The sequence below is a fragment of the Adelges cooleyi genome, unplaced genomic scaffold (assembly GCF_023614345.1).
Source record: "Adelges cooleyi isolate 19-005CV unplaced genomic scaffold, UGA_ACOO_1.1 ACOO_flye_CR_arks_rails_tigmint_CR_PRNA_30, whole genome shotgun sequence".
Taxonomy (NCBI): Eukaryota; Metazoa; Arthropoda; class Insecta; order Hemiptera; family Adelgidae; genus Adelges; species Adelges cooleyi.
This window is the reverse complement of record NW_026095971.1, coordinates 15,565,315-15,593,164: the sequence shown is the minus strand read 5'-3', so window position 1 is coordinate 15,593,164 and position 27,850 is coordinate 15,565,315. Positions and strand designations below refer to the sequence as shown.

Below are 27,850 nucleotides of genomic sequence, written 5' to 3'. Positions count from 1 at the left end.
ATATCTAACAGAATTATAAATATAATAAAACTATATAAATTTAATCATATTACAAAATAATTGTTCAAGTCTGAATTCAAATATTAATTTTTGTACTGTTATAAGTATTACACATCAGTTTTAATAATTGGGTAACTAGTCAATTTGATTATCAGTTCAATAATTTTAACAGGTAATAAAAAAAGTAATGTCAATCATAAACGTAATTACAAATAAAAATATTAGTAAAAAAAAAAAAAAAAACAATAAAACTAAACTATACATTTAAATTCTAAAATTAAAATAGTACAAAAATAAGTGTTTTAATAGTCAAAATCTCATTAACAATAACATAGAATTTAAAATGTTAGTCATTTTACACACACAAAAAAAAAAAAGGTACAACATTAACAATAGTTCAGGTTTATCACAATAAAACTGGAAAATAATCACAGTTAAAAATCATAAATAAAATCAACAATAATAATAAATATTTATAAACTAGAAAATATGTTGAACACTTGATAGTTTGAGTTGAGTTGACAAAACAGTTAAGTGAAAAAAAAATATACCATATAAGTTTAAAAACAAAAATCGTATAACCAACAATTGTATACACGTTAAAAAAAAATTATAACAATTAAAAAATAAAATAATAACATAATTGCCTATTATTTATAGCATATAATTCATGATTGCTCGTAATGCGAATAACAATTCAGATTGCATCCGTGCTTCCATTATCATAAGATTTATGTGAATCTGAAAGATTTGATAACAATTGGTTATGTAAGTTTAGATTTAAAACATAATGCAATACACAACTATTGAAGCTTGTGTGAGGTATTAGATTTACACTATTTAAACATCTTGTGGTTAATCTTACTTTAACAGATTAACTTTGAAAGACCAGTCAATCTATTCAAGTGAGAGTAATTACAAGGTGTGTAAATAAAGTAAATAATATAATGATTTAGAAATGTTCACTTTCTTTCATTTTAAGTTTGACAAATCTCATTTTATCTCTAAAAATAGTTTTTAAAAACAATTTTTACTTAAAATGTAATTATTTTGAGTTTCAATAAAGTGATTCAAGTCTTTGTTATCAATAACCTATATAGCAGTACTGGTAAATTTTCTATAACACTACCATTTCATAATCAAGCGACAAGAAAAAATTTCTTAATAATATAGGAAATAGCAAAAACCAGATAATTAAACACTCAAAACAAACAGTGTATCATTTGGAATTTGTATGATAATATTTAGATCATAGTAATAGTTTTTAGTCGTAGTAATGGTTTATTAATGATAAAATAATATGCTGATTGTCTGTTTGTCTTAAAAACAAGTATTATATTATGACTAAAGTACAAAAAAACCGTTTGTAAATAAATTTAAAAAACAAGTAATGCATTTTCAGCAGTTGTAAGTAAATATCATGAAATAGAAATGGTATTTATTTTTAGATGCAATGGACAGAATGATGTGGGAAGCCAAGACACAAATAGACGAGAAAACAACAAAGAAGAAATAGTATTTTTGAAAATTGTAATTATTTCTAATAAATATATTTCATAATTACTTTTTCACTCAATTCAAAGTGCTTTAGAGCGTTTTCTGAGGGAATAATATTTAATCTTTCGGGATAACATGCAGCCGTTTTGACGAAAACTCTTAACGGGTTTGTAAGCAATTGTGTAACTTCTTCATAGTCATAATCATCGTTCCTCATTCCATAAATGCAATAAATATAATTCCAAATTGCTCTGCGAAATCTTGTTGTATCTATATCATGACGACCTCCCATTGTATAGTATGTCATGTTATAAGCAGTCTTGAATTTTTTATCCAGCAATAACCCGATATCATTGAACAATCGATTTATTAATGAAAACCCATGATGGTCCCAAGAAAATTCCTTAAAAATAAATAAACTATTAAAATTTAGTATTTGAATACATTGAAGCACATTATTATAAGGAAGTTAATCGGAAAAAAGTTGAACTGAATGATTCGTATTCAAAATAATTGAATGATTTTGTAATGTAATTTAGCACTCTCTGAAGCTGCAATCCCTACTTAGTATCTAGTTTGAGAGCTTTGATGGTAAAGCTGAAAACATATTTTACTAGATATTACTGTTCGTGTCCTACGAGGATTTGACCTGTAATTTATCACAGTGAAATTGAAATTCTTATGTTCTAAAGGCCTTTGTATATTTTTACAACTTCTTACTTTTCATCCAATATGGATGACTTTTTAAGCTGCATGTTCAACTCACTATTAACAAAGTAAAAACCGAAAGTACCAATAAAAAAGGTCCATAATCTAATGAATTTCTTAAAAGTGAAAGAATCTACTATAATTATTTTTTAACTTGGTTAATACCTTTCCAAATATTGATATAAACTGATATAACCAATAGAATACAAAAAAAAACACCTCATATACAGCACATAAAAACATATTGATATTTGAAAATACCTGTAGTATAAACAACGATTGTTGAGCATATTGCCTTCGTGAACAATCTAAATAAGAATATCCAGAATCTTCAACAAAAGGTTTAAGAGTTGGTTCTAAACTATTATCAGCAGAAGTATCACTGTCACATAATTGACTTTGTAAGAGTTCAAAGCGTTGTATACGTTCTTGTTCTGAAGCTGGCAACACTTCGCTTAACTTCTTCATTCTTTCCATAATTGGTTCTAAACCTTCATCATCAGAGAGCTTTTCATCAGTACAATCTTTGAAAATAAAAAGTAATTCTTAAAAAACTGATATCATAGACAAATACACGGTAAGACTAAACATTTGTATACACTACTTACTAAGACTAGACAGATTAAAGTATAGATAGTATAATTGGTATTATCATACTATAAAATATTAATGTAAAAATTATGTTCATAATGGAAAAACAAAATAGTCTTTAAAATGAAACATACCCTGAAAGCATGTCTTGCTGGTACGTCTATAATTAGCTACTTTTGGAGCTCGTGGTATTTCATCGTTTAAGTTGCACGCGAATACAAAACTACATAAACTATGAAAATGTACAAGTAGTATAACAGCATGAGCCAAATCTGACATAGACCACGAGTTAGGACCTTTCACTACTTTCTGAAACACAAAATACAAAAATTTGTGTAGTAAATAGACTTAACGCTTTTTTTAATGATATATAACACGTATAAATACTTTTATATCTTCCTTGGTAATGAGCCATGGTCGATGGGCCAAAATTTTATTTATTTCATACAAATTTCGAAGTTTTCGAGGAACATGAGAGAGACCATTTAACCAGTTAGGATCACCATCATGTTCTAAAAATTGCTTTTTATGAAAGTTTATAAGATATGTACATTTATGACGACCGGAAGCCTGAAACAATAAAATTGAAGCATAACAATTTTGAAAACAAGCGAGCACTAAATTAAAATAATAATACAAATAAATCTAAAACAGACGATTCAATTAAATTAACTTGTAAAATATTCAATATATGTATATTAAATATATCATATAAAATATATGTTTAAAGTAATGAAATATATATTGTCCTTATATTTAAGGACAGGAGGTTAATCAAACTAAGATAATGCATATTCTCTTAATAGTAAACAAAATAAATCATAATACTTTACCATAATTGCAATATAATGACGATACTGTATAGGCAACGGGCCTTCACCATAAATGATAAACTCTTGCAGTCCAAGGAAAGTTTCGAAATATGTTTTATGAAACTTCATGATGTTTGTAACATGGCCTAAGCCAAAAACTGAATTAGTATTGGTTATAAAATTTTCCATGACCACTTCTGCCTAAAATAAATTACAATTGTATAACAAAATCATATTTTCTCCTAATCATTTTTTTTTTTTGAATAACACTGTTATTGTATTAACGAGAATTCTACTATTATAACACGACCAACAATGTATTAATGACAAACATTACTTGGTCAGGTAATACATAATTATAAATTTACATTACAATATGTTAAAAATAAATCATCTTATAATATAATGAACTATTATTTATTTTGTACAGACATATTTAGTTACATAACCTAAATAAATAAATATATTTTGTAGTAAATAATATTTTTTTTTAATTACAATTTCTTGTATAACAAGAGTATTGACATTCATGTAATACGTTATTGACTAAAATGTGCAGTTAATTCCGAAAATTTTAATTACCCTAAAGGTCTATTGTGCATCGACATAAGTGACATGCCTACTAACTACCAGTATTGTCTAAAATTATTTAATGAATTCAAAAAGATTTTGTGATCAGATCAGATCTTTTATTCAAAATATTTTTTAAAGATAATTCCAGGTGACATATTTGATTAAACTATATTAAACATGTTTAAGAATTAATACTATTAAGATCCATTTTTTTTTATCAATGATTATACAAGTATTTATTATTAATGGTAATATATAGACAAAGTTATTACTTATAGATTAACTAGCTTTATTCACTAGATAATTTTATTTTGATGTGACATTTTAAGTAAATATGAATTTATAAATAATTAAAATAAATTACCTTTGACCTGTACTTCCTCCACACCTATTAAGTAGTTACTAACAAATGTAATGTTAACATCGAAACCTGTATGATATGCAATAAAATAGTAACAGGGTGTGGGTCCTAACAGGTCTGTGAAATACTTCTATTTTTTATCCATTTCCTACATAAATTGGTTAATATGTCACTGCTAGTGAGGTTAGCTGTTCTAATCCTCTCTAAATCTCTATCCCTTCACATTCTTCTATCTGAAATATACACCTTAATGTCTTTATTCGAAACATTTATCTATTACTTCTTTAGTGTACCTAAAAATCATTCTGTTCCATACTCTGTTTTAAGAATTCTGCAGTAATTATAAAACTGGTATAACCCAATCCCTTTACTCTCTTTATCACATTCCTCTTACCTGTGAATTGCAAATAATTTTTGCCAAAAATATTTGCATTTCTACATTATATGTAGAAATAGGGGTATATTATATTATATTATTCACCCTTATTTCAACAAGTTTAAACATTTTTATCCTATTCTTCTTATTTATATTTTTTTTGTTATTGGCACAAATTCTAAACTATCTCTTAGATAATCATTCCTAATTATATCTAACCTATAATTAATCAACACCTCTATACTAACATTCACATACAGCTAGATTTATTTATATTTATTTAATGCTGGATCAGGATAAATATGGTTTATTAGTTTTAAATCAGCTTCAAAGTATTCTTTTGTCTCTTCCATATTTATATCATATTATCTCCCACACAAATCAAATAAAAAATAGTTGTACATTATTTTGCTTTAATAAATTAGTTATTCTAATTACTAAGTAACAATTACATAAATTGTTGTATTTTCATAAAAAAAAGTTTTAACCCTTCAATGCGCCATGTTGCTTATTTGCAACAATCTTTTTTTCCTTTTTCTTTATTTAATTTGTTATTTTTCATCTTACTAGTGCTAACTAGCGGATAAATCGTGAAGTTTTTGATATTAAAAAAAATGTCAGATCAGCTGATAGTTCCGTTATCAGCCGCTGCTGTTGTTTAAAAATGAGTAAGACCTAATCAATATTTTTCCCGGTTTCTCTTAATTTAAAAGTTTTATAAGTTTATTAATATTTGCATATTTAATAAAAAAAAAATTGTTTTGGTTTGTAATAAATAAATTAGACTTGTAATATAAAAGAAACAATAAAGGTTGATTGTTTTATCGAATATAGTGACATTTTTATGCGCGATGTTGCAATAGGCAATAATCTGAAAATTGTTTATTTTTCAGGAAAATATTGGAGTAAGAATTTTTTTCGTAATCTACGACTCAAAATACACAGGGAACATTTTTTTTTTTTTAAATTTAAAAATTCGCGCATTGAAGGGTTAAGTTGGGGCATATAACAGATAATTTTATTAAGTTGTATGTGTGATTATTATATTAAATAATAATAATAAATTCATAAAGGACTTTTAACAATAATGCAATGCCCCTAACCTAAACCCCGTGTCCTATTAACATTTTAACCATTTAAGAACACAACCTAATCGTAAAAAAAAAGTTATATAGTAGTAAACAATTAAATTGTTTCCAATTTCTATATTTCAATGCAAATCTAAACACTATAGATTAATAAAACAAAATAATTACAGTAAAAGCAATTTCAAAATTAATCACATTTTTTTTTAGATTTTATTGTCATTACCATTGATAACAATTACTTCATCGTGGTCATTTTTTATGCTCCCGCACATGTGTGTATGTAATTTTGATGGTTGGGTATAAATAGACACCCGACTCGTCGGCTATATATACACATATTTTTTTTTGTAAGAAAATAACACATTTTCCCCTGAATGACTTGTTTACTGTGACAACTTAGCAGCACTTTTTACAATATGTCAGACAATACTACATAATATCTCATGTACTACATTAATGTATTGGCTGATCATAACTGACAAATTGAGTCTCTTAAGAGCTAAGATTGTATGTAATAATTGTACTATATCAGTCCAATTGTGAAGAAAATAGATTATTTTGATTTTTTCAGCCAAATGATAGACCAATAATTATATATTTAAAAAAATAGTATTATGGGCAAGAATGAAGAAGTGCCATAGTAGATTTTATGTAAACACACATTTTTTTTGTACTCCATTTTAATGCATATTCCACTTCCAAAAAATAAGTAAGAATTAAGAGTGGCTTTAATTATAAAAGCAATAGAGTTACACATTATATTGTAATCATATAGGTTTTTTATAGGTATATTTGAGAGTATGTCAATAAAATTTTTTTTTAAATTTAATCAACGATTATAGTTATTGTGGTTATAGAGATATTCCACTCGTTTATTATTTATCGTTTTGGCTCTTCTTACAATGATTATTTTGAATTTAAATTAAAATAAAGGGTGGAATGCTTTAAGATATGGTACAATTTTCAATCGACACATAACAGTCAAACATTACTGGTTTGTTAAATTATGTGATCGCCAATTTTACTCATATAATTTATACCTATAAATCGTTCTATACAGTAGTGTCAGAATAGAAAGAATTAAAGTGTTGTTGAATTTCGAGAAAAAAACGAAGCCTATAACTAAATAACACTGAATAAATAAGTAAATGGTTAAAAATATATATTTGGTGAAACAAAATATAGTGCGATCAGCTAGACATTCAGACTTTAGTTGGAAATTTAAATTCTATTTAAGAATCCTCTTATAACCATATAAGTAATACATATCAATAAGAAAAGGTGAATTCATGAATATAAAATCATACATTCAACTTGCTAGTCTACCTATATAACAAAATATGTTTTGACAAAATTGAAAAAAATTTATATGGTGTTTGAACAGATTGTAAATAATATAATATATTTTATATCATTAATCTTACTGTCAGAGGATCCCGCTGTTCGATTTTAGCCGAATCTGACCGGCCGTCATCACCACAGCTTTACCGAGCTGAACTTAACTAAACCTAATGAAACGGCAGTTGTCAATTGTCATAATAAACAGAATGAGTATAAGTCAGAACAACGGCAGCGGGAAACGAACTGAGCGGCGAGCGCGATACTGTCGTGAGTGAGCGATTCGTCTCGGCACGCACGTGAATTAATATAATATTGTAATCTGTTATTTGACTAGTATGAGTGTGTATGTGTATATATATATATATATATTATGTGTTCACTATTGTATAACAATTTTTTTTTATGTGCATTTACATTTAAACAAAATATATTATATATTTAGTATTATTATAATCTTATTTCCACTTATCATCGTTACGGGTTAAAAGTACAAATCACGAGGGCGCCATAATTGCGAGCAGATAATAAAAGCAGTGCGTGCCGGGACAATCGCCAACTGAGAAAATACTGCTCGCCCCCACCTAAATCCTAAAAGATAATAGTATTGACTATTGAGTAGTGTTATTTAGGTTAGGTTATTTTCCGAATAAATAGCACCGGAAATTTATTTTAACGTAAACCCTAATCGGTAAGAATAATAATATTGAAATAATGTTTTAATCTTTTCTTTTGTATTTTGTCTAAATCTTAATCTCGACAAAAGACAAAACGATAACGCACGGGCCAAGTGCGGGTCTCGTAAAGGTCACTGACGAAATATCACACTTTTTTTCTAATCGATATGGTAATATGCAATAAACTCCATAGTCGATTACTACCTAGTACCTTTTTTTTTATTACAAGTCCATAAGAACACAAGGGGGATCGATTACCTTACAGTATTACTTCCCCTGTGTTCCCGGCACCGTTTATTGATGACAAGACTACGTTAGAATACAATATTATACAATTTAAATACAACCTAGTAGCTACTGATATTTCATTAGCGCGTAAAAATGTGTAAATAAAATCTCGTTTTTATCAATAGATAATACGAATCAATAATATCAGGATCTTTGATCTCCAGTTTAGGTGCGTTAATTAATATATTATTTTAGCGAACAAAGACCAAATCGATAGTAACAGTAAGAGGGTAATAATATTTATATAGACATAATTATTAGTAACGAAAAATTCCAAGTAATAAATCAGTTTTGTTAGCGGACGCCAAGCTATTTTGAGACGTGACAACGAATCAAAATCTCGCCAACTAAATTGACATGACAATATTGTCCATCGCTTTGGTACAAATGTACAATTCTAATTTCTAATTGTACTAATGTAGTTTTGAACATTTATATTGTCGTTCCATGGTCGATCAATGATGATGAATGATAATTCAAATTTTATTGATTAATGAGAGTATATATAGGTGTATAGGTATATTGTATGTTCAATAGCAAATCATTCAATTCAACCAAATGGTTCTAAGTTTTTAAAAGTAGACGTACGTTTTTATTCTAATTGATGAAATAAAAACAAGTATAACCGTCTTTAATTTAAATTATTGACTCCAATACGAAAGTTTTATAATTGGAATAAACAAAATTACCGAAAACACTAAAATACGACAGCTTTAAAAATGCTTTGTCGTAGACTCAACAAAAATTAATTATTTAATATTTTAATAGACTATGATATTTTTTAAGTAACGTGTCAACAGGCAATATGATTTTTTTTACAAATTGCTCGGTTAATTTTTGTATTATATTATATGTATTATTACAGCCACATAAAATATGAAGTCCTTATCTTTTAAAGTATTAACCATACGATTATAATATGTGATATCTAAAATTTGTAGGTGCAGTTAGTTATCCATACGAGTACCTACTTAAAATTTAAATATTGCTGCTACATGCAAAAGTAAATCCACAATTATAAATAATTTATTTTAATGCGACCATACTAGCCACAATACAAATTAAAAACCTTTACTAAAACGAGATGTACTTACAATATGCTCGTCCATTGTAAATGATCCAAATATGATTTACTGCACAGTTCCTAGTAACTAATAACGAAAGTCAGACTACCTGTTTCGTGAGAAAAATCTTTATCAGTTTTATAGGGTCCAATATTAAACCATGTTAATGGCGGCAAATTACCATTACATTTATCATGCAACACTAAATAGTTCTCTTTGACACAGTTGGCACTGCAGTGTGACTAGGTTCGGAAAATTAAAACTAAATCAAACACTCTTTTATTTTTATACATAAAATGTTTGTAACTATATTACAAAGGAAATCAGAATCAACAGTATTTTTTGTTCAAGTTCACTAAAACACTTAAAGTAAAAAAAAAAAGACGATAAAACAACAAAAAAATGTGTACAAAGTTGTTGAAATGAACATCATTTTGGAGGGATAAATCTCAAGATACGAAAACAAATAAAATTATATAAAACAAATTGCACATTTTTTCTTTAAATAAAATTAAGTATAAAAACAATTTTATAGACATAAATCTTATTATTATAATGTATAATAATATATTATATATATGTTATGTATCTAGATAGTTTTAAAATATTACAAATTAATATTCTCAACAGTAACAGTTCCAAATTGTTTTTGTTTTATTCACAGGAAATCAAAATATAGAAAAAAAACTTAACGATAATCATATCTGGTAGACAATTTTGGAATGTGCTTTATAATTTTCGTTAAATCAAAAAATTTACAATTATGATAATTATGTGTTATTTATGGCAATACAAACATAAAATCATGATAATTTGGCACATAAAATAAAATTATAATTTATATATTTATAGGTGTATATATATATTTACATATACACACATATAAAAACATACAATTTAAATTTAATAACTGAAATAAAATTATCTTAACTGATTTCAGTCTCATTTCAAATTGAAACAATAATGTTTATAAGTGAGTTCTGTACGTTAAAAAAAAATATAGTAAAAAAATCTGGCAAAAATGACTAGCTTTTTGCCACAAAAAAAAAAAAGGTATATAATAATGTGTTCATTATTATACATACAGCTGTATGTATATAAATAACTTAAGACGTTTCTATAAGTACATATTTGAATCTGAATAATTATTACTCACTAATTACCTGATGGTTTTTATTTTATATAGGCATTATAGATTATGCTTTGTATTTTTATAAATGAAATTTTTTTTGAACTAGTACAATAGAGGTAGAAAATACAATATTAGGGCTGTATGCTAGGTGTATTTTACCTATATTAATACACAGCCTTAATAAACATAATGCAAATTAACTAATATGTTTCAATTTTGCGAAATAATACAAAACTACTAATTGTGTAAATAATTATTCAGTAGTCTCTTTTTTGTTTGTAAGAAAAAAAAATTGTAGTAACAAAGCAATAATTTGTTTTTAGTGAAAAACGACATACATTTTTTATGAAATTCACACAAAAATAATTAAGAACTAATTGAAAACAATTATTTTAGTCTTTTAAAGTATGACAGAGACTCCTAAAGATAAAAAAATGGCAATTATATTATTACAATATTTACTTTTTATGGTTAGAGAAGTCAAATGGCGTATCTGTTTCATTATACTTGACATACACTACATACTTGTTACTAATGTTGATTTGTATTATTTATATAATATAATATTATAATAATAAATTATAGTAATTGAGCGGGTCAACTATTGCTTCGCGTTATGTACGCTACGTTACACTAATGGCAGGCAGGGCCCTATTGGGGTGATCAGACTGTTGTTGTTGTTGGGTGACACCGGTTTTCAGATCACTTTGTTCCTTGGGATGGCACTTGTTCATACCACCAGTCAACTGGTTCACGCTCAACGGGTTATTGATGTCGTGCGGGTTTGTGCCAACTGGTTGATGGTGTCTGGTGGGCACAACTACGGCTAATGGCATGCGTACGGCCATTGGACAATCGTAGTCAGACACGTGCGGGGTAAGAGGAGTAGCCGGAGATAGGCTGGCCTGTGTTAACATGCCAGGGCTGGTTAGGCTGGACAAGGCGCTCAACCCTCCAGGACTGGACACAGAGTCAGCGTCCTCATTGTCTGAGTGTCCCAGGCTGCCATTAGATTGGTTATCGTCTGACTGATTACCAGAGTCACCACCACTCTCAATGTACCGAATGCAACGTTTTTTACGCCTAGAAAATTAAATTACAAGTCTTATATTTATATGTTATTACTAGTATTTTGTGCTAATACAAAATTAAATAACTGAAATAAAATCATAAAAACGCACACACCCCTCAGAAAATGTGGGTTTAAAACTATAAAGTAAAAAACAAAACTAAATTCCCCTCATCTAATTTTTTTATTCTTGAATTCAAATATGATGAGTTTTACACAAACTACAATGACTTAAAAGGGCTCATAATACTTAAAAACAAAGAATGTTACAATATAGTTAGATGCTAATAGCCAATAGGTGGTCTGTTTAATTTATAAGTAATGTTATAAAACGATGAGAGGAATTTTATACTATATCGAAATATCAAATAAAACATTTAAATGGTTTCACACACAAAAAACAAAACACAACTACTCTAAGCTAATAATATAAAAAAATCTAAGTATTAAATAAATATAAAACTAATCCAACAACTAAAAACTTGTAGCTTACAAATTATTATTAGAATCATATGTAATGCAATGAAAAGTGAAAAAAATCAACTGAAATTAAAAAACTAATGGGTGAATTTCACACAGCAAACACACACATTAATATAGGGTAAATTAACTCACGAGACTGCTGATTTTTTTGGGAGTGCTTTATATATTTAGATATTTTGTGAAGTGAATTTTTTTTTTTTGGTTTTTTTTTTTACAGATTAACATATGTGGGTCCCTGTGGGGAAGCGGCGTTGGAAGGGCCGTGAACGTGTTGTGTCAAGATGCTTCCTCCGCCTGTTCCGTCAGGGCTACAAACCATATCAGTCGTCATACACACAATAATATATATTTTAGAATAAAAATATGTTAAAAAAATAAGATACATATTACGTACAGTACAGTATCTGTACGAAAAAAAAAACATAAATAACTCAATCGCCTAGAAAGTATTATATCTACTCTTACTGGCGTCCCTCAATTATAGTAAGGATAATAATAACAATAACAGTAATAATAGTAATAGGGTTAGAAATATGCCAAATTGGTTTCCATGCTAATTCAGAAAATGTGTCTACATGCTTTATAATTACTTTCATTAAGGTGGTTAGAAAATGTTTTAATCTTTCAACGAAGGGCGAGTATTGTAATTTCGTGATTCAGACTGATATGGTTAACATTAAAAAAATTAAAAAGTAAATAAAATAAAAGCAGCGTTTGTATTAATTAATTATGGATTAAGCTATAGGCTTAAAGCTTGCCGTTAAGATTACTTTCATCTGGCATGACACATTTTCTGAATAGGTTTGCGGCGGCAACTATTTAGATTGTTATTATACACATCACACTTTTGACATTTTACATTTGTATTTGAGAATTGTTTTTATTATGTATGGCACAGCTAAAGTATTTTTGGTGGCACTAAAATCATGATAATCTTTGTAGCATAAGATTGTTGGTTTTTTATCACACTTTTTTTTTTAAACTGATAATCAGTTTTCATTTATTATATTTTTAACTTTGTTATAAAATATATTTAATAATCGTCTACTTTTATTATTCTGAGATTAGTTTATATTTTATTAGTTGGTACAATTAAAGCTAATTGGTAGATAACAAATATTATTCAACCACCCAAAAATATTTATTTTATAATAAGTACAAAAAATTAAAAAACTGTAATTTGTCTAGCTTTGTCTGAGTTGTACACATAGGAAATAAAAATTACACTCTGTACCCGTTTTCAAAGGAACCAAATTCGGTTCAGAGTACATTTTATTATATCATGAGGGGAGCCAAAAATCCTATCGAATTCACTTTATGTTGTAGTATTACAATTTAATAATTAGCAAAAAAAACATATTTTGTAAAATAATACAAAATATTGTATGCACCATAATTACCTGCAAGGCTTACACCATTGGCTCTGTTGATCGAGTCCATATCTGGCTCTACATTTTTTCATGCTGTTATTACCTAAAAATTGCAAAAAATTGTTTTATATTATAACATAGGAAAAAAAGTAAATATATACACAAGTATAAGCAGTATGATAGCGTTCAAAAGCAGAAAAAAAAGAAAACCACCGCGCGTCACCGGCCGCACCTTGGTCTTTATGGGTCACCAAAATGATAAAATATCATGCAAATAGAGTAATGTCAATAACAATAATAGTAACAACAATAACAACATTGCGCCAGTCAAACAACCCGTTAAACTCCATAAAAATTAAATTAAAAAAGAAAAGAAATCGGATAAAATTAAACTTTGCCTTCGCTTTCTTTTCTTTTTATTGATGTTTTTAGTATTTTCTCAGGGCAGGGAACGTGCATTTAAAAAAAAAAAAAAAGTTTAATATTTATTTGTATATAAAAAAGCATCTAATGTTCAGGAAACGAACGCGTTAGCGTAAAATAAAAAAAGGAAAACAAATCAATATAATAATGAAAACAAACGGATAAAAATATATTTTGTATAATTTTTTATCCGTCCGTCGCAGTTTCCTTTTAGAAAATTGTTGATTTATCAAATTTTTTTTTATAAATATATATATAATATAACTTTGTTTATTTTATTTTGTTTTTTTGGGTTCTACCTCCGTCATGGGTCTCTTGTTTGCGTTTCCTCTTCTTGGCCCGCGTCGCATTAGTGCGCGACGACCAGTCCGGATAGAGCTGCATGTGTATCTGTCTCTCGCGGCGCGCCAGCTCATAGTACTTGGCCTGTTCTTCGCGACCTAACGCGTGCCACTATATTGCCACACACACACACATACAGATACACAAATGTTTTATATGAAAAAAAAAATGATTCGTTTTTGCTTTGTTTTTTTTTTTGCATAATATGAGTGTAATTGAAAAATAATGATTAATTAATAAACTGTAATGATAATAATAATAATAATAATTAAAAACACTAGGTACAGCAATATATACACCGACTAATTGACTGAAAACACCAAGAATCAACGGAAGAAAGAGTATAATATTTTATAATAACTACTAATTTGATTATTTTTGTAATCTACAAGTTGTCGAAAAATCCCGTCATTTCCCCGACCTAACAAGGGATAAGTAACTTATAGGCTGTTTGTCATAAGTCATAAGTCATAACACATCTCTACAGCCACTCTTAGATTTATTAATTTTGTATTTTATAAAAATAAAATAATTATTGGAGCCAAACGAGTGTTTGTACGGCTAAATTTGTTGCGAAAAATATTATCATCAATATTCTATAATATCATTTTGATTTCTCGTAATTAAATAAAACAAACGTTAAAAGCAAGCTACCAAAATTTTTTTTTTTTTTTAATAAATAATAAAATAAAATAAAAAAACATCCCAAACTATATATCTTTTTGGTGCACGACCACCGCAAGCACGTTTTTTTTAACCATACATAATAGTTTTGCATACTGTATGTAAACTGAGTGTATCACTACCATATATGATCAGCGTGGTACCGTGATACACCACATACATACAATATTCATGTAATAAAATATTATTATATGCTCGAGCTACGACCAGGCTATAAGATTGTTAATTAAGTAGTGTGTTTAGTTAGTAACGATTTAACATAAAAAATAGTTACAACAAAATGCGAATAAAAAAAACATAAATTATTATGTCGCTTAGAAGGGTTAGAGAGGCGGACGTACAGACACAAATTTTTAATCGACTTTTTTTTAATACGTTAATTATTAAAAAAAAACCCAACTTGTTCTGAGAAAAAATGTAATTATTTGAACTGAAATATTCTTGCAATAACTTAAACGACTAAATACAAGTATTACAAAAAGTATTGTTATAGATTAGAAATTGTTTTAATTAAATTGTTCCAGACAAAAAATGTTATAAGAAAAAATAATAATTTGAATCGAGTTTTTACTACATTTTTATCAGAACATTCAAATTCTTATAATTAATTAACATGAATACTGTGAACACTATCAACACGTGATGGCATGCGACTGTAAATGTATATTGAACTTGGATATAAAATATTTTTTACTCGGCGTGGACTGAGTATACCAACAGTTTTAGAGAATATTGATCCCAAGTAGTACGTCCTTTTGAATGATTTAAGTATCTCTGGATTAACAATAAGGGTAAAAACGGTGTATCGATGAGACAAATTGAATCGAAAAATGACTGTTCGTTAATGACAGAGTGGAAATAAACTGACCGAAAACTACAGAGATAAAATGTAACAGTAGGTAAGTATCTATGTCGAGGATTATGAGTTGTCTTCATAACGTTCAGCAGTTTTTACCAATACTAGAAATGGGGAGGCATAACCTCTTGAGAAATAATGAAATACAGAATGTGGTAAAGTAAGGAGAGGTTAGGCTATTGATGCAAATCAATTGTATGAACCAGCATTCCACCTGGTTCAAGACTCTGTAATATTAACATAACTGATAATAAAATATTGACGTGACTTGAAAGAATTTTGGGGATCTATGGTGTCTATTTTTTTTTTTATATATATTTCGGAGTTCTCCTATTTTTTGCCAAGTCAAGCAATATATACCAAAATGCGCAACATTAAAATAAAAGTAATTTAAAAAAATTTCATCGTTACACGAGCTTGAGAAGAGACGCTCAATTATAGAGGTAAGAACCGTTTTTATCGTAAGAGTAAATTAAAAAAACTACAAATATGATATTAAATGGCGGTTAGGTTAGAATAAAATCTTTAGCCTGGATCGGTACTGCATGCTGCTATTTTTTTAATTGCACGTGGACACGAAAAAACAAAAAAAAAATTTTAATTAAATATTATCATCGAGGGACTACCTCCTGAGCCAGCATCTATGACCGGTACGCGCTCTTTCTTCCGTTTCTTCTTCTTGGCTCCGTATCCATAGTTATCCCGAGCGCTCCAACCAGGATACAGTTCCATATGGAGTTGTCGTTCCTGGCGCGCTTTCTCGTAGTACTTGGCCTGCTCGTCTCGCGACAGAGAGTGCCACTGTATTATAATACACACAAAACCACTTTTTCAGTTTTTATTCGTCCCCAATGTTTAATTATTACTATTAAAATTTCTTCAAAATAATAATTATTTGAATAATATTATATATATATATCATTAAGTTTCTCACAGTCCCTTCCGTATACACACAATTTATTGTTTTATATAAATATAAATATATATATATGTATATATAGATAGATATATATATATATATATATACTTAAGGGTTATGGAAAAAAAAAACAAAACAATATAATTTAACCTGCAAAAACACTTACCCGTCGTCCCAATATCTGGTTGATGGCCGCACTTTCCTTAAGCGTGCACTCGGCCACTACTTTAGCCCTCATCTCTTTCATGTACAACATGAACGCGTTCAGGGGTTTTTTAATGTGAGGCTTCTTTTTATCTGTACCAATACGGAAACGGACGTGATAATATATTATTGTCTTATACACGCGTGCTCACAAACATACACACACAAAAGCGCAGGTACTTACCTTGGTTATTGCTGTTCTGAACAGCATCTTGATGCTTGGAGCCATCGGAACACGTAGAGTTTTTACTATGGTCGTTTTGTGGCCTGAAAACAACATGTCACATATAACTATTGTAGCCTAACTGGCTTTAAATGGTATTTGGAAATATAAAGTGTTTGAAAGTCCCTCTAAAGGATTTGTCCGGATAATTGTATTAAAAAAAAACTAAATATTTTATAGTATTTTTAACAATTAATATTAAACTTTAAGGCCAACCGACCGCGTTGACGAATTGGTGGTAGGGTCAGCACTAGTGGCGGCCGTTGCCGTCGTGGCCGGAGGCGAGACCGACATTCTCTTATCATCATCCTTGTCCGGTGATGCGGTGGCCGCGGTTACGGCGGCTGCGGCTGCAGCAGCGGACGCGGCGGCCGCGTACTGCTGAGCCGCCGAGTTGTGCTGCTGGTGCATAACCTGCCAAAACCTGTTGGCCGGTGTCCAGAACGACGACGGCGCGCCGTACTGTGCGGCCGCCGCGGCTCTTTGGAACAGTTGGTCGTTGAGCACGCTGTTCATGTACAGGCTGGACAACAGGCTTGAAGGGAACACAGGAGTCGTCACCGCGGTGGCGGCGGGAGGCGATACCACAGAAGACGGGGCGACTACGGCCACCGGTCGGTTCTTGCGTTTTACTAGGTTTAGCGGTTCCATAATAATACGAGTAATGAATTATGAAGTATCAAAAAACAATATTACACTAATGGTAACGCACGATGATACGCGTCAACCCTAGCCGACGACCACGGCGACGGTGGTGGACGACGCACGGGCGGCGTTGCGAAAAACGGTAACGCGCAACCGACGACATTGAGCACAACAATTGTAACGCGGAGAGCGATGCAAATCCATTTTAGACGGTTTACGCGAAAAACGACGGCGTAACACACTAAATTGCAGCTGATATCGAGCGGCGGACACCGTTACGACGATGGTAAGCGACAAGCATTCCCGGAACGTAATAAAAACGATAGATATTATTTTTGCGTAGTCTCCCCGCCGCCGCCGCGCCACAGCTTTCATCTCCGTGGCCACCACGCCGCGCCGTCCGTCCACTACCCTTCCTAACGCCTTTTCAACCCCCGCGCGGGGTCGCTGGGCTCTTCCATAAACGTCAATAATGATAGAATGCCGCCGACGGCTGCATTACGTCATTCGTACCACCCCACTTTGTTTAGGAAAGCATTGCCTCTCTACCTCCATCATACCCTTTTCACCACCACCGACCATAAACGCGGTATACCAAATTAACGAAAAAACGTTTCTAATTATTGTTTATGTTTAATTTGTTTGCACCGCAAAATCAAACTTAAACGCAATTATCAGTTGAATTACGAATCTTAATTTGTTATAGAAGCATTTTTTATAATTTAATTATAGATAGTCCAATGCCGAGAAAAAAACAAATCGACGTAGAGGCCAGAGAGCGTGAGTTACATTCGGAGTCAATAACAACACACGAGATGGCGACTCACGTCGTTGACGAATTAGTTGGGTCGTCAATAGATGGCACGCGTATATGTGTTTTTATATGTTGTTTACGTCAAAATGCAATACTGGCCTGGTTATCCATTTAAGGGAGGGCGGTGAGCCCCTATAATTAATAGTATTGTTTACTGCATTTTAACTTACTTACTAGATAAAAAGTTAACTTAAAAAAATTTAATTAAAAAAAAAACTATAATTATTCAAATTTAAAAATATAATTTTTTTTTTAAATATTTATAATACAAACAAGTCAGGACAACTTGTTAATAATAATACATAGATAAAAAATATGTAAATTGAAATTGTTTTAATTTCTCTTCGGTTTGTGTACCATACTTATATTTATGCATGTTTCAATATGTATTTTTTTTTGGACATTATAACTAATTGAAGATTAGGATGTTGATGATAAAAACTATTTTAAGAGGACGTTATACACTCAATTTTCTAGCGTTAAACAATACCTAAGCAGAATTGTTTTAATCGCTCCATGATGGTTTTAAAGCAAAAATACTTACAACAAAAACGAAAGATGACAATATTATCATAAATAAATAACAAAAATCATAAATGATAACATTATCATTCGATGGTTTATTTGCCATTAAATCAAACACTAAGCGCTTGAAGCATTCTTCAATATCATCGTAGTATGATAACGATACGATTATATCGAAAAATACTTTGTCGATATGGACAGGTAGGAAATAATAGGGTGGATAACAATTTTGTAGGTGAGTACCAATTAACGATTTTATTATCGTTATTATCTTTTTGGTCAGGTAAAAAGGTCATTCGTTTACATGACCTAATTTATTTAAACATTTCAAAAAATATCACAGATTTTTTTATTCCAATTTCAAAAGTATATCAGTATATGGTGAAATATTAATATTAATAAAACCCTTAATCCCTTCGTAGAGCCCTAAAACTCTTAATATTAATCAACCCTAATACTTGAATTGGATTATTTTAAGTACATTAGTGTCATTATATTGCTATTATCGCTATTTGTACTTTTACCATGTACAGATTCGAATCGAAGCTTTTATTTTAAAGAAACTTTATCACTATCAATTATAATAATTCTTAAAAACTAGTTAACTCCCCTTTCCCATTTCCCAATATTGGCTCAACCTTACTGTGCTGGCTTTCCTTTTGCAGTAGTCTGTAATTCTACAGATTTTTGAGAAGATACACCACTTTAGATCTACCTTCAGTCTATTTTTTCACTTTACGCCTTACGCCTAAACCTAAAAAATCTAAATAAAGAAAAAGTTTCCCCCTATTCTGGCGGAAAGGATCTTTAATATTTGACTGTTTGTAATAAAAGTTATATGAAAAATATGTTAAGTTTTTTAGGGAGTTTTACTCGATTTTGAATAGGAAGGAGTGATCGTTTTTAATTTTGGCCCAGTAAAGTACCTTTTAAATATGATTTCTGATCTATAAACTTGCTATATGAAGAAATGGGTGCAGCAGCAACGGTTGTGTTAAAAATATTTAAATTAAACAAAGCAGTCGAATGCCAATAGAATAAAAATATTTTAGATAATTAGTCAGCGGTTATTAATTTTTGTAATAGTATAAACGCACATGCTCATACACCCTGGTGCGATTTCGATGTTATGTGCAACGAACCATATTGATGAACACGTTGAAATAAATGTTTTTATTAATTAAATTTCAAAAAGGAAAAAATAACGAAACGACAACTATGTATGACTTTTGCTGAAGTCCGAATAAGTTTACAAAAGACAAAACAGTTTAACAAATCAACAAAGATTTAAAACTCAAACAGTCGATAATTTGTGCAAACTTAAAGTGTGTCAATTTGCTGTAAACAATTGTAAAATAAAAAAACATAATATAGCCGCTTACACTTATTAACAATAAAAATAATAATAATACTTTTGAGAATGTTAGTTTCGAACATTTAAACTACCTTGTAGACTATAGAGAGTAGAGATAAGAGATATGCAAAAAAAAGTAATAGGTATTAGATATTTTTATCTTGTAAGACACGAAACCATAAAAATATAGGACGTGATAATAACGTGTACATAAATTTAAATAAATAATAAAAACAAAATAGGGTGAATATACGCGAACGGAGAATCCCTGGATGAAAACACGAGGGGCGCGTTCAATAAATGCGTTACCATGGATACCGTGGCCCGGAAAATCACCAATGATAGAACGCGGGGAATAAAGCTCTTCCTACACACGCACACACATACAAATTTATATATACATATTTATAAACGTATGAAGTTTGTAAGCCCAATGTAAATTATTCCCCCCCTTCCCAAGTTACGAATACGGACTAGGGTCGGCAATTAAAGGGCTCATCCAATCAACACAGCTATCGACCCTCGATACGAAGGCCCGGGGTTTTACGTTAGAGGTAAATTCCACTTTATATTTCCATTTCGAATAAATAGTAATAAGTGAAAATCGTTTACTCACATTGAGTTGTACCTGTGGTTGGAATCCGCATGCAGGTCTTGCCTCACTCCCGGCGTAACGATTGCCGGATGAGAGTGATGGGTATGATGTGATAAATGGTGGTGGGGCGAAGGACCACTCATCAGGCCCGTTGGTGAAAACCTATACAGGTCGCTAAACACAAAAAATTAAATCATTTATTTTAGACCAATGCGCGATTTACAGAAAATACAACTATGAGTCACATGCCAAACATGTCACAACAACACTAATAAACAGTGTGGTTCATTAACTAGCTTATACCACATTGTTTGGAAACAGTTTCCATAATAATATTCTGGCACGGAACTATAGAAATTACAAATGGGAGACGTTAGGTTAGAGTATAACATTATTATTTAATGGATCTGATACCATTTTTGTACACTCTACATAAAAGGAATTTAAAAGTAATAAAAAAATCAGCCAATACTTAAGTAGGACCAAATTTAAGTATGTTTATTAAAACATCAAAGGTATTAAATAAAATGTATTATTCTTTGAATAAAAACAAGACGGCGATAGGGCTGAAGCTCTATAACCCACCATTAAGATCCTTGCCTTAGAAATGTTATGAGTGGATCGCTTTTAAAATATGATCTATACTCAACGCGGTGACATAATTACTGGATATATATTAAATTAACCAATGTTATGGTCAATAGTAGACCAGATTTTTTTATAGATATGATTATATATACATTATATTTATTTATAGATATGATTATATAAGCTTGACGTTTAAAATCTTTTGCTATATTAGCATATAAGCTTTATATTAAATACATAAACTCACTCAAAGCTGTTAATAAACCACACTGTATATTATTTTATTTTATGAATAAATATTAAATGAAACTCGATATATTAACACATTAAAAAAAAAAAAAGTTTAAAGATGAATAACGATGCCGCTCTTTATTGTGGAAACTCAAACGATTTTGTACTTGCAGTCAATGAGACTGTGGAACATAAGCTTAACGTATCGAAAAACTATTTTTTGGATCAAACATCATGAATTACAATGTAATGGTAAGTATATAATACAATTAACGCCCGATTCAAAACTTTATACACGTTAAATGTGTATGTGTAATAAATAATACCGTATTTCATGTATATGTGCACTTACCTAGTAAGGCTTGTCGCCAAAGAAGGTGGGTAGGATCCTCGAAAACCAGTTCCAGCCGATGAGATCTGATGGTACATACTAGCTGGTGTGTGCCTATAAAAAGAAAACACAATGATATAACGTTTTAAACAAAGGTGACAGAAAAGTGGTTTGCCAGGCAGCAAGTCTTTATGGTCTGAAGGGAGAAAAGATTAGACGGACAGGAAATGAAAAGAGGAAGAAAAGCGGCTTGGATAAGTTTTTGTGAGGGTAGTAAAGATTACCAAAGCTGAGAAAAATAGGGGAGAAATACGCTTTTTCCAGCCAACAAATTGACCGGAATAAGAACAAACAAGGGTCAGTAAAAGACAAACTAGATTAGAGGTTGTCTTTGGGTGTCAACTGACCACACCCCACTTTATAGCTTTTTGATAGCTGGTTGCAGTATCATTCAATTAAATCATTCACTATAAGCTGGCCTTATAAACTGATCAATCGACAATTATTAACCGAAACTAAACAATAAGACCAAACGAGTTGAAAAAAAAAACACTTCTAAACAATATACTTCTGTCCATTTTTTGTAATAATGGACTCGCTATAATACTAGATAATAATTAATTAATAAATATATAAAAAACCATCCAGGTTTTTTGATTCTTACAATGAAGTATATTCACGTATCTAATAAAATATATAAAAATACAAATCTAATATAAAACACACTTACCACGAGGCTGCAACTTGTGACATATCCGGACTTAACAACGGATATGGGTATTGGCCTGTTGGGAAAGGGTACATGGAGGGCCTTGGAAGTCCTGAAAACAAATTATAACAGTAATTAGAATTCATATTCACGTTCGAGTAAACCGAAATCGATATTGAATTTTATACATCTCTTTAGTTCTGCTGAACTGAACAAATAAAGTGTACCATTTGCTCGTATCCGGACCTCCGAGATAATAGAAACCCCACTCAGGCGGAGTAAATGAAAGGGTGACTTGAACTATGTTAAAACATTTTAAAAGAGCACTCGACTAAAGACAAAAGGTATCGATTTTGTTCATTACACATTTTCTGGGAGGGAAATGTTAACATTTCAAAACTATACAATCTACAACATCTCATAAGGACGAGACCATATAAATGAAAAGTAAATGTTTACCGAACCTATAATAATCTTTAAAAATGTTTTTCTATTAATAAAATATATAGTTACTATTCTTCTCACCGATAATACTATAGTAATCATGTTCTGATCAATCGTATGTTAATAATATGTCATTTCTCGGAAAACATCAATTTGTTTAGTATATCTTTAACTAGGTTTAAGTGTTTTTATGTATAAAAAATGTATGTATTTTAAGTTAAAATATTAACCCTTTTGGTTCCAGAATTTTATTTTACAAAAAAAAAATGTTCAATTAGTCCTAAATCATGTTTACAAAGTTTTAGAAATCAAAACTTATTTTTTACCAAGTTATAAGCGATTTAAGTCAACTACTTCTACGAGTACCTAAGTCGGGCAGTAAAAGTGTAAAATAAACGAGAGTTCCAAATTTTTATAATTTAATACTTTTGGATATTACAACATTATTGAAATTATAAAATTGTTTCAATATCATATAAAAGCCTTGTATAACGATAAAAAATAATAATTTTTGCATTTTTTTATACTTTTAAGTCTCAATGTTTTCTATACTAATTTCAGAAAGAAAAAAAATAATAACAAATAAAAATGCTGTACATAATTATTATAATACAATATTATGTACAATCGCATGCGTTTGTTTTTAAATGACAACAAACATTCAATTACTTCTACGAGTAGGTTGGGCAACAAATGTATTCTAATTAAAAAGTAAACAATTTTAACTGGAACACCTTTGTTTTTCAACCTACATGTAGAAGAATGTGATAAGACATACCTTTAAAAATATGGTCACAGACATTTTAAGTTTGCAGTAATGGTTGGTACGTTTACATAAACTCATGGGAAAAGTTCCCAATATTTTTGTACCACTTGTTAAGTAGTTATAGCGGGAAATGTAATCATAATGAAAGTGTCTTATTATCAAAATGGGAATTCCAAATATTCTGTTATAAAAAAAGGGTAAGCGATTTATATAGTAGAACATAGTATGTCATCTTAGCCACGATATACATTTTTAAATCAAAATAATTGACTCAATACACAAGAAAAAATAGTGAACCCTCATAGAGGACTTTACTTAAAATAAAATAAAAAAATATAAACCGTACAAATGAGAGGTCGATTAAAAATTAGAGTAGGAGGTTCATTATACACATACAGCCTACGGGGGTGAGCAAAATAATTGTTAGAGTCGAGGACTCTTTTTTCCATACCCCTTTTGTGTCACCATAATTATCATGGTACAACGGTATTGTTTTCACCGCAGGCTTTTTAGAGGGATTGGCTTCGTCAATGTCTACAAGCATTCATATATTTTAGGGGTTCTAATACTTCTATAGCTTTAAGGGGCGAGGAAAAAATCGATATTAAAAAAAATGTACTTACCGGGTGCTTTGTCAAGCTGGTAAGGAGGAATGCCCATGTGGGCGGGAGGAGGCTGGGTACCCAGCTGCTCGCCGTTGTGGCAGAAGAATGGGTGGGCTGGTCCTAAACCGATTTTGCTTGCCTGCAATAAAGAAACAAAACAATGTTATCAACAAATAACAATATTAACGAATGATAAACAACAATATGTTTATAATTCGAGATTGGTATAAATGCGTAGCCGAGGAGTATACAATTAACAAAAGACGACATACGCGGCAAAAAAAAAACTATTTTTCGCCTGTTCCTTAAGCTATAAGAATATAAGATCTCTCGATAGAGCGCATACAATACGTGCCTGTTTAGCATAAGTTATTAAGTCCCTTATCGTGATAACAAACGTAGGTTCGAGTGGTTGTGTTTCGACCCACAGTAGCGCTTTCTTTAGATAATCAATCGCTTGAGAAGCAAGTGGTGGAGTTTCGACGTCTTCAAAATCTATAGATAAATTTTCCGGCACGGCTACTTCAGCAGGATTGGATAGCACCCAAACCAGCATATCATCACTCGACAATTCCATTCCAAGATCATGGATTAACGACTGAACTCCTGAAATAGCACTCTTCAGAGCCAACGACCCGGTAGCATTTTTCCAGCACTTCGAAAAGGATTCGGAAGTTACTTGTAGCCACGCTCGATGTAATAGAATGAATGCGTCTTTCAACGTGTAACTATCAAAAAATCGTTGTATGGATCCTTCGCCGAGTTGATCTAACGAAATCTGAGCGAGCAACAAGGAAGTGTACATAATTTTGAAATCGACGAACAACGATGATTTAGATACGAAATTTTTATCGCAATGCTTTAAGGAAACTCCTTTAAAGTCATGTTGCTCTGACACGTAGGGAGCTTTGTCCATGAACAACACAGCTTTTGAATTGATAGACAACGCAGCTGGACAAAATTCTGTCTCAAACCACCATTTAAACAAATCTTGCGTAGGATAACCACCACCTCCACCGGCGTAAATCACTGGTTGTCCCAGCATGTTTACCGTTTCTATACAAGGAGGTCTCCATCTCTTACCTATCACCAAAACTCTGGTCCTGTGCCTTCCGCTTTTGTTGCCTGCCATGAGAAGCCATACGTATCGATCCGGATTGGCAGCGGTGTCTAAAGTTTTGTCCGGTAGTCCATTGATGTCGAAAGGTATTAATAGACCTGCATATATTTCGTCATCATTATAACCGTCCAAACGGCCATGGCTTTTCATAAACGTCTTTATCCAATCCAGTGTTATTAAAGATACGACGTTCGGCGAGACTTTTAGCGATTTTAATATGGTAACAGTTTTTTTCTTCAGGTTAAGAGGCGTTAGTGGTCGTCCAAGGTTCCGGGTCCATCGCGAGTACCAAACGTCGAGTTTTTTGATAACGTCTGCTTCGCTCAAGATACGCAATTTGTTAGTTTTTTTTAGTAAACCCTGTTTTTTGGTTTTCATCTTCCTCGGTCTTTTCCCAGCAGCGGACATATCGCACGGGCGACGACTGTGATGCGACTGAAACTGGCGGGTTGCTCACTCCAAATAATATATAAGTATAAAAGGAGATAGGCGGACATCAAAGCTCAACAACAGAGATAGCAATGGAAAAGGCCAAAGAACAAAGCAACTTTAAAGGAAAACTCCATCCAGTCGGCACCACATTATATACATCATAGTGAGAGCGAACACGACCTTTGATGTTTGTCTCTTTGATGTTGCAATACTGCCGCCCTAACGGGTAAATGCACTTTACATACCCTGTTACAAAGGGCTCTTTCACTCAAAGGCATATTTGATTCGCTTTTAATAACGATTATAATTTTAAAACTTTAAAGAGTTATATGTTGTACAACAACGTTGACTCTCTTTTAAATATAGCTAAACGTCCATACACGGTTCATGTTTGAACTACAAATCAAAGTAACTATTCAAGGTGCAATATTACGGATAATTCATAATGAATTACCTAATAGAATAAAACTAGATTTCATTAAACAAAAAGATCCGATTTTAGTGTTAAATTTAATTCGACCGGAATGCCTACCACGCGATCGATATGCTTCGCGGAGTTCTCTAACTCAATAACTTCGACTTTACGAAAACCAATCGGGGTCTTTTAATTAAGTTTCGAGACCCTAATAGAGCTTTCCGGAAGTTTCATCGTTTTTACACTGCGTTGAGCAATTTTCGGCAGTACGGCCACATGGCGTATCCTCTCTTAAACGCAGATTTCATTATTTTAAGTGAGAACTTATTTACAGTTAGAACACAGATAGTAATTCAACTAATACAATTACTCATTAAACATGATCAATGTTAAAAAGGAGTTCGTCCATGTGTGTGATATGAAAATAGTATATAAGCTGGGAGCTAGGACGTACTATTAATATTTGAATGCCTATATTTATTTTGTTATTATTTCCTGTTTTTTAAACAATTCATTATTAGGTCTACTGTGTCCACAAACTGCATACTCGCTTCTGCCCCGAATGAACTATATTACATATTAATTTGTGCAATGTTGTCATTGTACACACTAGCATGGGATTTAGTGATTTATAGAGGGGACGACCTCTCTTTTTTTTTAAACGCAATTGTGAAGTCCCTTTTATCTTGTCATCATCATCCCCCTATCAATGTTTTATAATTCTCATATTTTGGATGGCACGCGCGCCTCAACATGAATGAGCACACAAAATAATAAGGGTTCACTCTATTTTCCGTTGATATATTCTATAAACCTGCTTATTGTATAATACAGTGTATCGATATTAAAATTTTGTCATACATCCTGTCAGTTACAGTTGAATTTACACGGCACGCGCGTGTTCAAAATACGCCTTTGTTTCGATTTTGTCCATAATGTATTTCCAACACAATATCTACCTAATTTATAAAGTTTCGTAGGCGGTAGATGATACGGTTGCAATTACACTAACGAATGGATATTTTCGGATTACGTCCAACCGCATATTATTTAACTATATAAATATACTTTAACACCAACTTGAGTATTTTTTATACAGCGCCTCATTAGAATAACATTAGGACTCCCCGCGGTCAGAGTGGTCCCGCTGCGAGGATTTACACCAAAGTCCTCTCTATGCGTAGAATAACATTACCAT

At 31.0% G+C, this 27,850-nt stretch overlaps 2 protein-coding genes across 7 annotated transcripts in view; both read right to left on the bottom strand.

Annotated features, from left to right (window-relative positions):
- Positions 1 to 238: 238 nt before the first annotated feature.
- Positions 239 to 7,823, bottom strand: LOC126837864 (sestrin homolog). 2 transcript variants are annotated; one of them, XM_050571818.1, is made up of 7 exons: positions 7,431 to 7,823; positions 3,630 to 3,809; positions 3,184 to 3,366; positions 2,931 to 3,105; positions 2,467 to 2,729; positions 1,565 to 1,900; positions 239 to 741 (listed from the first exon to the last, which is right to left on the bottom strand). In XM_050571818.1, the coding sequence occupies exons 2-7, from the start codon at positions 3,795 to 3,797 to the stop codon at positions 655 to 657; spliced, it is 1,212 nt and encodes a 403-aa protein (XP_050427775.1). In that variant the 5' UTR covers positions 3,798 to 3,809; positions 7,431 to 7,823; the 3' UTR covers positions 239 to 654. The 2 variants fall into 2 exon arrangements, with proteins under 2 accessions (XP_050427775.1, XP_050427774.1); XM_050571817.1 differs by lacking the exon at positions 7,431 to 7,823 and adding an exon at positions 6,230 to 7,080.
- A 2,344-nt stretch (positions 7,824 to 10,167) lies between these two features.
- Positions 10,168 to 27,850, bottom strand: part of LOC126837862 (protein pangolin, isoforms A/H/I/S) — a 48,957-nt gene continuing 31,274 nt past the window's right edge. Inside the window, exons 5-14 of one of the 5 annotated variants that reach the window (XR_007685650.1) lie at positions 24,704 to 24,824; positions 22,892 to 22,982; positions 22,183 to 22,275; positions 21,033 to 21,185; positions 17,040 to 17,122; positions 16,818 to 16,948; positions 16,359 to 16,533; positions 13,458 to 13,530; positions 12,190 to 12,365; positions 11,467 to 11,588 (exon numbers count right to left, since the gene is read on the bottom strand). Coding sequence is in view for 3 of the 5 variants with exons in the window: in XM_050571815.1 (XP_050427772.1) it covers positions 11,129 to 11,588; positions 13,458 to 13,530; positions 16,359 to 16,533; positions 16,818 to 16,948; positions 17,040 to 17,122; positions 21,033 to 21,185; positions 22,183 to 22,275; positions 22,892 to 22,982; positions 24,704 to 24,824 (1,380 nt within the window). In the remaining 2 variants the exon portion in view is untranslated. Of the gene's footprint in view, positions 11,589 to 12,189; positions 12,366 to 13,457; positions 13,531 to 14,149; positions 14,304 to 16,358; positions 16,534 to 16,817; positions 16,949 to 17,039; positions 17,123 to 21,032; positions 21,186 to 22,182; positions 22,276 to 22,891; positions 22,983 to 24,703; positions 24,825 to 27,850 lie in introns of all 5 variants that reach the window. The other 4 variants (XR_007685651.1, XM_050571815.1, XM_050571813.1 and 1 more) reach the window with 4 other exon arrangements.

Excerpts from the sequence above, each read along its gene's own strand:
- LOC126837864 (XM_050571817.1), bottom strand. Across the intron at positions 3,106-3,183 it reads TTACCAAGGAAGATATAAAA|AAAGTAGTGAAAGGTCCTAA; the intron begins GTATTTATACGT and ends TTTGTGTTTCAG. Across the intron at positions 742-1,564 it reads ACTTTGAATTGAGTGAAAAA|ATTCACATAAATCTTATGAT; the intron begins GTAATTATGAAA and ends CAAATCTTTCAG.